This window comes from Oryza brachyantha, chromosome 2 (assembly GCF_000231095.2).
Source record: "Oryza brachyantha chromosome 2, ObraRS2, whole genome shotgun sequence".
Lineage (NCBI taxonomy): Eukaryota > Viridiplantae > Streptophyta > Magnoliopsida > Poales > Poaceae > Oryza > Oryza brachyantha.
In genome coordinates, this window is record NC_023164.2 from 26888996 (window position 1) to 26902896 (window position 13901).

Sequence of the window (13901 nt, forward strand, 5' to 3'; positions counted from 1 at the left end):
CCCATTGCGGGGAGCCATTCGTGGAAGTGCCCCCGGGAGTTGGGGGAAATTACACGACTGCCACGCAGCAAAACTTCTCGATCGTTCGATTCGCTTCCCCCAAATCGCTCTCCCTCTCCTTCTCCTCTCCTCTCCTCTGCACCGCCGCCGATCTCCTCCGCCGCGGCGCCTCCAGGAGCTCCGGCGTCGCCTCCAGCCTACGCTCCGCTCTTAGGTAGGAGAACCACCGCATCCGTCGTCCGCCGGTCGCCGCCGCCACCTGCTTCGTCGGGCCCCTAACGCGTTTGCCCGCTCGCTTCCGCTTCTGGAGACGCGGCGGATCCAGCGCTAATCGGGAGGTAGAGTAGAGCGATTCCACCTCAGATCATATGTCCATGTGTGTGTTTTTGACGGCCGGTTGTGGATTTGTTCTGATCAGCGTGGTGTTTGCTCGTGCAGGGCAGTGGATTTGGTTCGGAGGTCGGAGAAGGAAGCCATGAACTCCAGAAGGCAAGTACTGCACATTAACTGTTCGATGATAGCTTTCAATTTTGATGCTATGGGTGAATGGAGTTACTGGGTTAGGGTTGATGACCACGAATGATTTGTTAGGATTGACTAACTTGTTGAGCTATTTTGCGAGTCTGCACTAGGATGCTATAACTTTAAGAGAATTTCTCTCAGGAAAAAAGAACTCTAAGGTGGTATTACCGATGTGATTATAGAAAATCTATTGTATATTAGGCAGGCCAATAAACTTCTGTGAGATTGCATCCTTTGTCTCCAAGATGATTTGATTGAACTTGCAAGAATGCCTCATGCTTGTCAATTGCAGTTACGTACTGTATCCAAAAGTTTATTTTGGAAGGCATGCACCACACTGCTGTAAAATTTACTTTTCTGATGTGTATAGACTACCTTCAATGAGCTTAGGACTTGAATTTTTACTCTTAAATATTATGCAACTATTTATATATACGATTTAATCGTACTGCCTTTTTATACTTATAGTAGCAAGGAATCTGTGGTCTAAGAAGTCGACTTCCTGCATTTTGTCAGTTTACTAAATTGAAGAAAACTCTCTTGTTGTATAAATGAATAGAAAGAGAACAAAACACCTGGTAGATTGACCACCATGATCATTGGATCATTTTTCTATTTAGAGTGGGATAGCTTAGTTCTGTACTTGACGTCCAGTTGGAGATGGAGCTTATGTCCAGCTTTAAGCGTCCGTTTGCTTTAAGAGCTTGTTACTCTCAATCACTTATGCAGTAGTTTCCAGCCAACTTCATGCTAGCACTAACGACTTACTAATGTGCAGTATCTTTGTTTTCTTCTGTCCCATCCAAGTCAAAACTATGCAGTAGCAACTACATCAGTTAAATATATTTGATATCGATATAGTAACCTGTCATGATATTGACAACTACAAATCCAAGTTGAACATTATAAGGACGAATAGAAGTGAGTAGTGTTACGGAAGTTATGAATAGAAACTAGTAGTATGTGCCTGTTCATTTATGGCTTGAGATTGTTTCAGCGCATAGTTTTTCTTCAGTTAATTTCTCGAAGGCATATGTTCTTTCCCTTTTCAACTTTTTGGCATGTGTCGAAAGCTATTGTTTTTTGAACTTTCACGAACTATGGTTGCTCAGGATATATCCATGTAGACTACCACAGTAAATGTTCCTTTGAAAACATGTTGAACATTTATTTAAGTGGTTTGCTTAATTTGCATTTGTGTTTGTATCCGCTGAGTTATTTCCTGGAAATTTTAGCAACTACCGCAGCACCAGAACTTCTCTTTTTGATGGCATTGAGGAGGGCAGAATCCGTGCACCATCCTATTCTACACATGAGATAGATGAGAATGAGAACGATCAAGCTATTGATGGATTGCAGGATCGAGTCAGCATTCTCAAGCGGGTAAGTTACCACATAATGATTGAACTTCTGATTTGCTCTATGTTCATTTAGTCAGTAACATAAACTTGTAAATAATTGTAGTATTGGCATGAGCGCTTGTGTTAGTTATACTTGTGTCAGCCACAATGCGCAGATAGATCATGAAACCAATATTTCTACATTTGTAATAAGAGAAAACGAAAGAGATTGTTGATTGTGACTTCATTTGTGGCAACAGTATTAGATAACTTGTGAACCATATGCTTCGAGTACCATTTTCATTGGATGTTGGAAAGTGTTTCAGTGCAGCTTTGATCACCACTTAAATATGTCCAAGAAGGAATCTGAATAATCTAATTGGCCTTGTGATAGCTATTGGAAGCAGCTCCAATGCCATTTGAATTTTTGTAATCTTTTTGGTATCCAGCCGATACATGTTTTTAACAGGCAACTGATTTAACTCAAAAAATTTTAATGCTATAGCTAATAAAATAGACTATAGAAGGTCTGTTAACTATTATTTGTGCTTGAGAGGTGCTACAAGTAGCCAGAAAAATACAAGATTTTAATAAATCTTTGGATAGATGATGTGATCTGATTCTTGTGTGACTGTGAGCCTTTTCACACCAATCATTTTGCTTTGTAGTCTTGCCTTTGGTATACTCGGGTTTGAAAACTAGACATTTTAAAGGTTTGGACCTTGAATTAATCAATGAAATGAGTAACAATATCTTCATTAGTTTATGGTGTTTTGCTCAGACTTATGGATCAACTGACTGCTGGTCCCGTTCCAGTGTTCATTGTATCTAATTTTTATATATGTGGGAATCTTCTACCCTGTTATCTCTTTGGAGAGATCTACAGACAATTATATATGGATGGTTACTGAGGTTATTTTTACCTGCTCGCAGATATCTGGTGATATCCATGAAGAGGTGGAGACTCATAACCGTATGCTAGACCGAATGGTAATTTCTATTTATCCTTTTAACCTTTGCTTCCTTGAAAAATACCAGTCTAGAGTTCTATTGTGTTTAACACCATGCTCGATTCAGGGCAATGATATGGATTCGTCAAGGGGTTTCCTCTCTGGAACAGTGGACAAGTTCAAGATGGTAAGCGCTCCATATTACAATTTAACTTGTTCCATATATTCGTCTGAGACCAAAATTCGTGTCTGTGATCAAGGTTTTCGAGACCAAATCAAGTCGGAGGATGGGAACCCTTGTGGCATCATTCGTCGCGCTTTTTCTGCTGATATACTACTTGACAAGGTAGAAGGACCCATCACTAGTTATCTACTGTTATGAAGCTATGTGGAGGGGTTGCTCAAGAACGCGTTGAAAAATGTTTGTGTCAATTTACCGTGGCGTCCTATATTATACCTCCAATTCTCGCTGTCACAATGCAAAATATGTTGACCCGAATGTTGCTTGCTCTGCACTGTGTGTGGATTACAACGTGTTCGTCGTTTGCTCTGTTGCTGTAATTATATACTTCCACAGAAAATGTTGTGCTGCTGTGTTCTGTAACTTCTGTATGCTGTCATGCTATCTGCATTAAAACTTCATAAGAGATGGTACTTTGAATCTTTACTGCTAATATAAGATGCTACTATTGTACAACTATTGTGCTTAATTTGCTATGCTACTACATGTAGGCTTGTTTAGCTTGAGCTTGTATGGGCAGTTGTGAAGTCGACACCTGTCATGGAACAAATCCAAACCAAGGGAATAATGCGGCTGCAGCGTAAGCCATTTGTGTTGTATATTATAAAGTTAACGACTGACTGCTAGTCAGCGGCTGATTAATCACAGGGATCACAACTAACGCAATTATCAATGATGCAATTATTGAAGCAAGATGCCTTAATCGTGCGGGGGCTAGCACCAAACACCTGTAATTATCATACATAATTACGTCAACCGATCTTAATCACATGTACCCCCTCCCCCCCCCCCCCCCCCCCCCCCCCCCAAATACAATACTCCTCATGGCTGGTATTTCTATACCGTCTTACTCGAACTAGCTATAATATCCAATTTGGTCGGTTTTCTTTCTAATCATTCAACTTAATTTGGCCATGTCTTTAATTAATAATCCAAGTATGTAGAACTTGCCTCCTGTATACATATGTAGAACTAACTACAAAATAATGATGTAATAAGTGTTTACATATGGGGATAGTTTTTTTTTATATATTAACGGTGATTCATTCAGTTAGATTTATTAAGAAGACATATATTTCATACTACCTGATACTGATATGGGAGTGATGACTTAATTATTTTTCGTCACCAGATGATCTGGGATTGGAGGCGATGATAATATTCCAAATAATGCTTGCTACTAAGGGAGAATCTATGCAAGATTCCTTTACTTTAACTATGGAAAGAGTTTTTAAAAGAGAGCTGGCTCTGTTCTTGTGATCAAACCCATCTTCTACCTGTACAACAGCTGTACTCCTGTGTAGTTTAGTAATTAGTATGCAACTAATTAATCAATCTGGTGCATGCATTCTGCTTTGTTTGGGGTGTGTTAGAGATGTCATGCACACCACCCCATCAATGTTTGACAAAGCTTAGGTTATCCATCTCTGGGAGATGTGCCACTAGTTTAATTAGTGGGCAATATGCTTTATTAAAAAAAAGCTAGCTTAGGGGATTCATATACTTAATTGGATGCACTTAACTTTTGTTTTGTCCCTTTCTTTTTTAGACTGGAGTGGAGGCATGAGCATGACAGGATCTTTATTTGTGTGCCTTTGATGTACTTTGCAAAGCCATAGCATGTATATTGTTGTGATGCAATGGACCACAAGATCAGTTAGGTATATATCTATATCTACACATGAGGTTTTTACATTTATTATCTCTAAATTTCAGTCTGCTTGCATGGGCATGGTCCTGTAGATTCTTACACAACCCATATATGGAATATGTATTTAATCGGTGCAAAGTAACTGCCATCCAGAGTTGCAAAATACAATATAATTGCAGTTCTGGTGGTTAATTTTGCAATGATACTGAAAACTTGGCTGAAGTATTGCTTATAAAAAATATAATTTAAATAATTTTTGTTATGAAAGTTTTGCTAAATTAAATGGCTTTTATTATTTATACACCACGAATTGCAAGTGTACTGTATCATGGAAATCAATATTACTGCTGCATGTTTGCCTAGTTAACGTTACCAGCAAATTAATGCGTGGCTGCTGATCACTATTAATCTACTGAAAGATACTATTAGTTGGAATCTTATGTCAGAAAGTCTTCTTAATCCTAGAGCACATAATCAAGGTCGCAAGACATCATGCATCCATTCGCTCTCATGAGAGAGAGAGAGAGAGAGATCTAACATAAAAAGCATACATGTTTTTTTTATACAACGACTATACCTTGATTATTAAAGCAATACCTGCTTGTACTGTAGGAGTACATAGCTTCAAATTTTCATATTGTCAGTGACATAAATTAAGTCCATCCTTTTTCTGAACTCTGAAGCTAATAGGGCTGCCCCTCGTGTGTGTGCATCATTGAAATGATCCAAAGTCAATCTGGAGATAATTAAGAAAATGTAATTTTTTATTGGCGTTTCAGATAGCCATTCTTCAGATAGAAACTAAACGAAAATTAGTTGAAGGGTGACATTCATATACACATGGGGAGAATTTTCAGCTACAACAGCCGTCGTCCTTTAATTTAATTTAATTTATTCTCTCTATCTCCTTAATTCATTTTTTTCAATTGAATTAATTGGCAGATCAACTTAATTCTGTTCTTCTTGAAAAGATAATGCTGTCTAGCTTATAAATTAAATTATATAGTATATATATAATCAATGGAACCTTATATATAATATTCAAGCTATAGCTTCCAACAGGCTAGGAGATTGTTCATATTTTTACCCCTTTTTTACACTACTTTACAAAGAAGGGGAAAAAGAAGCAGCAACTAGCTAATTGACTGGAGAGCCCAGCTATTATTTTTTTTCTCAGAAGTATCTCCCAATTGAAGAATTCAGGAACTGACGTCCATGGCTTTCATATATATTTATAAGAACCGGCAAATCAGACACAATAAGTTGTTCCTCACAAAAAAATAAGACAACATATAACTTTGCAATATATAGGTCAAAACCGTACGGATTTTACCTAATAATTTAACAGATCATAAGCAGAGTCGGATAAGAAAGATACCATGCATGTGTTCTTTGTTAGTGGTCAGCTGACAACCTATATATTGCAATTTGCAACCAAAACGAAACAATATTAATCTTAGTACGGACTTATACGGACAGAAACATGAGTGTACTTAAAATTGATTAACCTGTTCCATGCCAATAATTATATCTACACTAAGATTTTCAAAACTGCATGCATATTACATCATAGCATATTACAGATTATATATATATGTAGTGCAGATTACAGTACTGAATAATAATCTGTTCCTTTTTTCAGAAACAAACATTCCTTCACATATATTGACAACATTGTAAAGGCTAACTTGACAGTCCTTTTCTCCCCTTATTTCTTAGAAAATGATTGTGTTCCACTTAAGATGGAGACACATATATTAGTTCATGTGAAAAATACTGTTCTTGATGGACAAAAAAGTAAGAGGGGGAGTGCTTTCTCATTGGCTGCAAGTAGCTGAAAAAAGAATGCAAGGCTAGGGCTGGTTTTGTTTAGTTGGGATGTCGGAGTTTTGAGAAAAGGACATGCATGCCCCCGGCCACCTGCCATCTGCACACAGTCCCCCACACACAAAAACCCTAATCTTCCAATGGAGACGGCACATTTCCATCAGGCATAATCCTAACTATCATCCACAACAAAACTACATCCACCCACACCCTCATCACCATCCTAATTCAGGGCCAACATCACACCAATAAGTTCAAAGTAGTGGAGCGGTAGGATGCTTTACATGTATCTCTTCTTAAAAGTTAGGTATCTATGATAAAATGGTTATTTCAGATAGGGTTATCACTGGCACAGATCAACCTGTTAGAATCTTACTCGTCGCATTCTAATAAATATTAATAATATGCGGGTACTAGTTCTCATTTATGACTAAAGAGCACGATTATTTTTTTACTCCAGTCATCAACACACCAAACAGCGCACCACCAGCTCAACAGGGGACCAATCTAAGCATATGATCTTATATAGAAAAAAATAAAGATTTCACCGAAGTAAGTAATATGCTAACATGTAACGTACACCATAAACTATATATCCCCCGTTTGAAATCACATGGCAAATGGGGACCAATGACTAATCAAAATAAAACCACAAATAACCCTGGGGAGGAGCATGCAGGGGAAGATGGGGGTAAGAAGAGGTGTGTGCTCCTTGGAAAGAAAATAAGGCCACCTAATTAATTAAGTTAATTGCTTAGTTTATAGTGGCACCCAAAGTCTCTCTCCTCTCCTCTCCTCTCCATCAAGTCTTCATGCTTACATGTCCACCTTTCTCCCTCCCCCTCTTCCTTTCTTATACCCACTTGCCTCCTCTTCTCAGCTTCTTCTAAGCAGAAGCTACTCTTCTTCTTCCTCCTCTCTTCTTCTTGAGCTCTCCAAGCTACACCTACTAAGCCTCCCACTTCACATACAAAGCTAGGTCCAAACCTAGCTTGGCCAGCTTGAGAGGAAGGGAGCTAGAGAGCATCACTTGAGCTAGCTGCATGCTTCTCTAGCTAGCTCTCTGTGTATCACTCTAGCTACCTCTACAAGACCAATTAGTACAAGTCCTGCACCAAGGTATGCAGATATGTGTTCAAGTTCAGATCTCCTCAAATTTATGCATGCAGCAATCTCATCTTTTGGTGTTTTTGAGTGAATCTTTCTTGTGTTCTACTGCTAGCTTGCATATACTATTAGATTGTGTATAGTTAGCAGCAGGCAGGTGACATGTGTCTGCAGCAGAAGAAAAGCAAAATTAGCTGAGAAATTAAGCATTAATTGTGCTTCCTGGTTGCAAGCAGCCGTCAAGCTGGCGAACCGGTCGTGGTGGACGGGGCCTATGGGCTTGCCGGAGCAGCCGTCCGGCTCGTCGGGCCCCAAGCCGGAGCTCTCGGCGGCGGCCAAGGAGCCAGAGGCCAGCCCGACGGGTGGAGCGGTGGCCGACCACGCCGACGAGAACAATGAATCCGGCGGCGGCGAGCCGCGCGAGGGCGCCGTGGTCGCGGCGCCCAACCGGCGCCCCCGCGGCCGCCCGCCGGGCTCCAAGAACAAGCCGAAGCCGCCCATCTTCGTGACGCGCGACAGCCCCAACGCGCTGCGCAGCCACGTCATGGAGGTCGCCGGCGGCGCCGACGTGGCCGACGCCATCGCGCAGTTCTCGCGCCGCCGCCAGCGCGGCGTCTGCGTGCTCAGCGGCGCGGGGACCGTCGCCAACGTCGCGCTGCGCCAGCCGTCCGCGCCTGGCGCCGTCGTCGCCCTGCACGGCCGCTTCGAGATCCTCTCCCTCACCGGCACCTTCCTCCCGGGCCCCGCGCCACCGGGCTCCACGGGGCTTACCGTCTACCTCGCCGGCGGCCAGGGCCAGGTCGTCGGCGGCAGCGTCGTGGGGTCGCTCATCGCCGCGGGGCCAGTCATGGTGATCGCGTCCACGTTCGCTAACGCCACCTACGAGCGCCTGCCACTGGAGGAAGAGGAGGAGGGCGCAGGCCCGCCGATGCCCGGCGGCGCCGAGCCCCTCATGGCCGGCGGCCACGGGATCGCCGACCCTTCGGCGCTGCCAATGTTCAACCTGCCTCCCAGCAACGGGCTCGGCGGCGGCGGCGGCGGCGACGGCTTCCCATGGCCGGCGCACCCCCGCCAACAGTACTGATCGACGGCAGCAATGGCCGGCCTGCATGGTTACTGTTCCATTGGAGGGGAGACGACATGATCGATCGATCCAAGTGATGCAAGATCAGTGGCGCCATTAATTAGGTTAGTACATATGATGAAGTGGTGATTAGACTGCTCCTACTGCTGCTACTTAATTTGTTGTGGTGAAATAATTAAGGTAAGGTGATCTATGATGCTTGTGGTTTAATTTGTACTTATTTGAGCTAGCTAGCTAATCTAGCTCGGATGATGATGCATGCGATGTTTGGTGTTTCTGATCGATGTTGTTTTTTTTCTTGTTCTAAGTTAATTTAGAGGTAATTTGTCTGACATTGTGCAAGTTGTGGTCTTTTCTAGCTCCTTTCCTTGGAATTTGATCTGTGCAACATGTGCTTCTCATACTTAATATATAAGTTTCAGGAGAAAAGATCATTAATTTCTCCCATAGATCTTAACTGCTACTGTACATGTTCGATCTAGCAGTGTGTTAGCATATATAGTATGTGTAGCTAGTATCTGTTGGTCCCAAATCTAGCACTGCTTCGAGCAAATTTATTAATGTTCTTCTCTCTGTCTTCTCGATCCCATCTTTCGAAATCTGATGCAGAATTTAGATAAATCCAGCATGCATGATCTGAACTTCAATTTGTTTGAATGTTTCAATGTAAGCGTGCATATGCTTATTGTGTTTTTAGATGCATGAAAGCGCTAACAAGCAGCTTGAGTTTTCAGTAAACTTCAGTACTTTGCATGAAAGCGTGCAGTACTCCATGGTTTCAACTTTCAAGATGTTTTTTTTCAAGTAAAAAGATGAGATAATGTCGTCTAACTAGGACTAGTTTAGGGGATTAAGGAGCTAGCTACGTACATCTGTATACTAAATGCAAATGCATGGTAAAGGTGAATACTGAATGAGATACTGAACTTTTTGGCATGCACTAAATGAAATAAGTGGCGGAAATGGGATTTTCCCCACCTATTTTTACAGGGGATAAACAAAAATATGTAATGTTCCAAATCCACTGTAATATTCATCGTAATGTAATCTTTGTATTACAGTGGACTTAACCTGAATTTTATAGCCTTAAGGATACATGTGTAAGTTACATGCAAGAATACATCTTGCATGAATATGGTCCCATATGGGTAGAATAGCAACTTGGCCAGTTCTATACCATAGATCGTAGATGTTATTTGCATTTGATTGTTGGTCCCCAGATATCTTAGAGGTATATTCTTTCGTGGTGGTGTTTGTCGAGCGAGTTCCTTCCCGAGAAGGTCGAATACCCCTCCTATCATCCTAGAGTCAAATCTTTCTTACACTTCAACAGAACGATCATAAACACTTGCAACTTCATATAAATTCCCCTCGGGGGCACATAGCCATACATTTCACCTTGCTTAGTCAGTTGTCTTACACTTTGTCCCGAGGTCGTATACCTGCACGTTTTCTCCTAGCATGGTGGTTTGGCCGTTATAGGGTGAGCTGAAGGACTATACGCCAATACACCGTATGATAGTCACCCTATAATTTTTTTTATTTCTATTTCTACCTGTATATGTATTCGAGCACAAGGAATTTTGTAAATGTTGGTCACAATTTGCTATAGAAATAAATCAACATATACCTACATCAAACATCCAGCTAAAAATTGATGTTTGAATTTTCAGTTCAGATTTGTGTGTAAATTAGTCCCAAATTAAGCAAAACCTGATACCTGGCTTTCCTCACTTGCAACTCCTTTTGGGAGAATACATATTTTATCCATTTTTGCAAATGCATGAAGAGATGAGGCAATATGTGTATTACATTTGTTTGTCTTAGATCAGTCGATCGGTCGATCTTTTCAAGCACTAGCTATTAATTGAAGGAAAATATTGTAAAATACTAGTGAAATTTATGAATATTTTGAATCTAGACCATGTCTCATGGCATTTAATTTAGTTTCATTCAAATTTTATGAAATTTCTATAGGTTCATTATTGTATCCTAGTATTAAGTGATATTTGTGCCAATAAATTAACCTTGATGTGAAGTTAAAAATATGTGCTAAGCATGCACGATACAAAGCTTATCTGGTGTCAAGTGCAATTTAGTACTACTTAACATTTACAAACACTGGTTTACGCTTTTCACGTGCTATCTACTGCTACTAGTTAAGTGGATCGATAATGTTGAGTGATGTGCATTTGGTATCGCTATATTGTTACATGCATCCATCAATTAATACTAATTTCCACCGTAAAAGGCGACACAATAATATAATTAATGTGCTTGCTCGCGTTATTTCAGTGTACGTGGTCCTAACCGAACGGCATCTCGATCGGGGATAAAAATTTAAATCAATAATATCTTCGTTAATTTCATTTGCATGGCTCTAATCATTACTGTACTACTTGCTTAATTTAAATACTAAACGAATATTAATTTAAGTGAAATTATACCATTGATTTCACGCACACATGCGCAAATTAATCAGGCATTAATATTAATTTTCATAAGCAAACTGCCATAGTTAATTAGGATCATCAAAACCCTAGCTTGTCTGGTAGTTAATTTTGTATACGTGATTACGTGTGCGTACGTACGTCTGATGATAGACATCAATTCGTATTCTAGAAGAATTGTTATATAAGTATATATTAGGGTTTGTTCCTGATGTCTATGTACATATATATTGATCATATATTGCATATGTGCTCTTGTTCTCTGTTGCTAGCAAGCCATTGTCGAGAGTGATTAATATCTTAATAAATTCTTAATTAATTAGTTTTTGTCCCTGTTGACTTTGCATCCGATGATGAGACGATCCACTTGTACTTGCCTTGCTTACTTAAATTAAATTTACTCATGCTCTGACCGAAGATTGATGGCGAAATATGCGAGATGTACTGCGGCCACGGCTGCAAATGAATTAAGGGGAATTTAAGGTAGTGAATATTAATTTAGAAATCAATACATATAACTAAGATAACCTAGTATATGACGATTATATATTACAGATTTTATGCTACACATGCATATGCTAAATATGCTATAGCTATATAGCTATAGCTGAACACAGTTAATAGCTAGCCCTTAATAATTGGCCAGTATAATATAGAGTATTAATCCCACTTCAAAAAATATATAGAGTATTAATCAGTAATTAAATTACATAAAGTTGTTTTCAAGGAAGTGCAGTGTATGTAGTGGGGACACAATCTAGACTAGTTAATTAGCAGTGCTTTAACAAGTTTACTAATAAACACAACTGAATTACTAATATATATATATATATATATATATTAGTAATTCAGTTGTGTAGGTCATGTAGCTTATTAGCTAATAGCTAGGAGAGTATATATATACAGACAGTTGATCAATGTATAAATAATAAATATATATGGTCATCGGTAGATGATGGCCACAAGTGAGATCAGGCAGATCTAGATCGAGATTATTGATGTGTGTGGGGGTGCACACGTACATGCATGGCACTGTACACATCTCTAATTAATCAGGCTGTGCATGCATGTATATGTATAACAATATATAAGTGCATCCAGTTTAATTTGCTCCCAAAACTCTCAATAATTAGTTCTTTGCAGCTGGCCTGATCAGATCAGATCAGATCAGATCGATCATTAGCTAGCTAGAGCTAGCTTAATTAGACACGGGTAAAGTTCACTACAATGTTCCAATTCTAGGTTATATTAAAGCTAGTCTCCAGCTAATTAAAGTGAACACCAAATTTGCACCGTGTCTTGACTTGAATGAGAGGGGCACTGTGTATATAATATATGCAGAGATGGATGGAACCAAAAAGGGTGACGTGATTGACCACTATGACACGAATTAGAGCAGAAAATGTATGTGCAACGACGTGTCTGTCTTGTCTTAATTATTAGAGCTAATCTTGTTTGTATCTGCGATCGATGCATACGCAAGAAGATTAATGGTAGCTAAAAATGTTGGAGTTAATTTTCATGCCACGTCAAAGCTGGAGCTTGACAAAGGTGACCACATGCATGAGCATGCTTGCTTGTTGTCGTTTATTTCACTGGCCGGATCGTTACACGTCATGACTGCACCAATATTGTGTGCTGATCCAGCTTGTTCTTGGCATATATCTTGATCTACACTATATATGTATATCCAGCATGTAATAGGAACCCATCACTTAATCTGAATTCAGCCACGTTCGGCAGGTGTAGTACGAGGGTTGGTTATTAATTTGACGCGAAAAATATAGTCATATATTAGTACATGATTAATTAATTATTAATTATAAAAAAATATAAAATAGATTAATACGATTTTTTAAAATAACTTTCTTGTAGAAAATTTTCACAATAATACATTGTTTAGCAGTTCAGAGAGTATGCGTGCAAAAAACGAGAGAATCTGAGGTTATTTGTGGGAGAGCCGAACACAGCCTTAGGAGGTATTTAGATGGGACTAAAATTTTTTATTCTACGTCACATCGGATGTTTGGACTTTTATTATAATACTAAACTTAGACTAATTATAAAACTAATTATATAAATGAGAGCTAATTCGCGTGACAAATTTTTTAAGCCTAATTAATCCGTAATTGACGCAGATTTATGGTAGCATCACATAGGCTAATCATGGATTAATTAGGGTCAATAGATTCGTCTCGTGAATTAGTCCAAGATTATGGATGGGTTTTATTAATAGTCTACATTTAATATTTATAATAAGTGTCCAAACATTCGATGTGACAGGGGTTTAAAAAATTTTAGCCTTATCTAAACACCACCTTAGTAGTATTACTGCTCTTACTGGATTCTATAGTTTTCTAAGATCACAACAAAAATATATGAGATAGCGTAGCAAGTATATATTTTAGTTGTATTGTATAGGAGACATGAAGGGTTACATAAACAAAAAAGAGTGCAAAAATGTCATGGCTCACTGAACTACAGAAGAATTTACATGTAACTCAACTGTCAGCTCATATTTTATTGAACAGGTTTATATATATATATATATATATATATATATATATATATATATATATATATATATATATATATATATATATAGAGTTTTGCTACCCTGAGTTGCAACTCAGGGGGTCTTGCGTGCGTCAGGATCTGGGCCGTCCGCCGTGCGCCAAGATTCGTGCGGATGGAGGCTGAAAAATTGAATCCCGGAGGCGCCCCCTTCC

General features: G+C 39.5%; 2 protein-coding genes across 3 annotated transcripts; both read left to right on the forward strand.

The window, feature by feature from the left end:
- Positions 1-114: 114 nt before the first annotated feature.
- On the forward strand, positions 115-3509 carry LOC102700498 (bet1-like SNARE 1-1). Of its 2 annotated transcripts, none has more exons than XM_006648071.3 (6): positions 115-338; positions 439-489; positions 1758-1905; positions 2796-2852; positions 2940-2999; positions 3073-3509. In XM_006648071.3, exons 2-6 carry the CDS (start codon positions 476-478, stop codon positions 3160-3162), a joined length of 369 nt encoding a protein of 122 aa, XP_006648134.1. In that variant the 5' UTR covers positions 115-338; positions 439-475; the 3' UTR covers positions 3163-3509. The 2 variants fall into 2 exon arrangements, with proteins under 2 accessions (XP_006648134.1, XP_006648135.1); XM_006648072.3 differs by having other exon boundaries at positions 1770-1905.
- A 3876-nt stretch (positions 3510-7385) lies between these two features.
- Positions 7386-9054, forward strand: LOC121053571 (AT-hook motif nuclear-localized protein 19-like). The gene is made up of 2 exons (XM_040521103.1): positions 7386-7650; positions 7875-9054. The coding sequence occupies exon 2, from the start codon at positions 7913-7915 to the stop codon at positions 8720-8722; it is 810 nt and encodes a 269-aa protein (XP_040377037.1). The 5' UTR covers positions 7386-7650; positions 7875-7912; the 3' UTR covers positions 8723-9054.
- Positions 9055-13901: the final 4847 nt, after the last annotated feature.

What these genes read in the sequence shown, in the direction of transcription:
- LOC121053571 (XM_040521103.1), top strand. Translation starts at nt 7,913, where the DNA reads ATGGGCTTGCCGGAGCAGCCGTCCGGCTCGTCGGGCCCCAAGCCGGAG.
- LOC102700498 (XM_006648071.3), top strand. An exon ending in GAGTCAGCATTCTCAAGCGG is followed by an intron (nt 1,906 to 2,795) that starts GTAAGTTACCAC and finishes ACCTGCTCGCAG; the next exon opens with ATATCTGGTGATATCCATGA. An exon ending in CAGTGGACAAGTTCAAGATG is followed by an intron (nt 3,000 to 3,072) that starts GTAAGCGCTCCA and finishes TCTGTGATCAAG; the next exon opens with GTTTTCGAGACCAAATCAAG.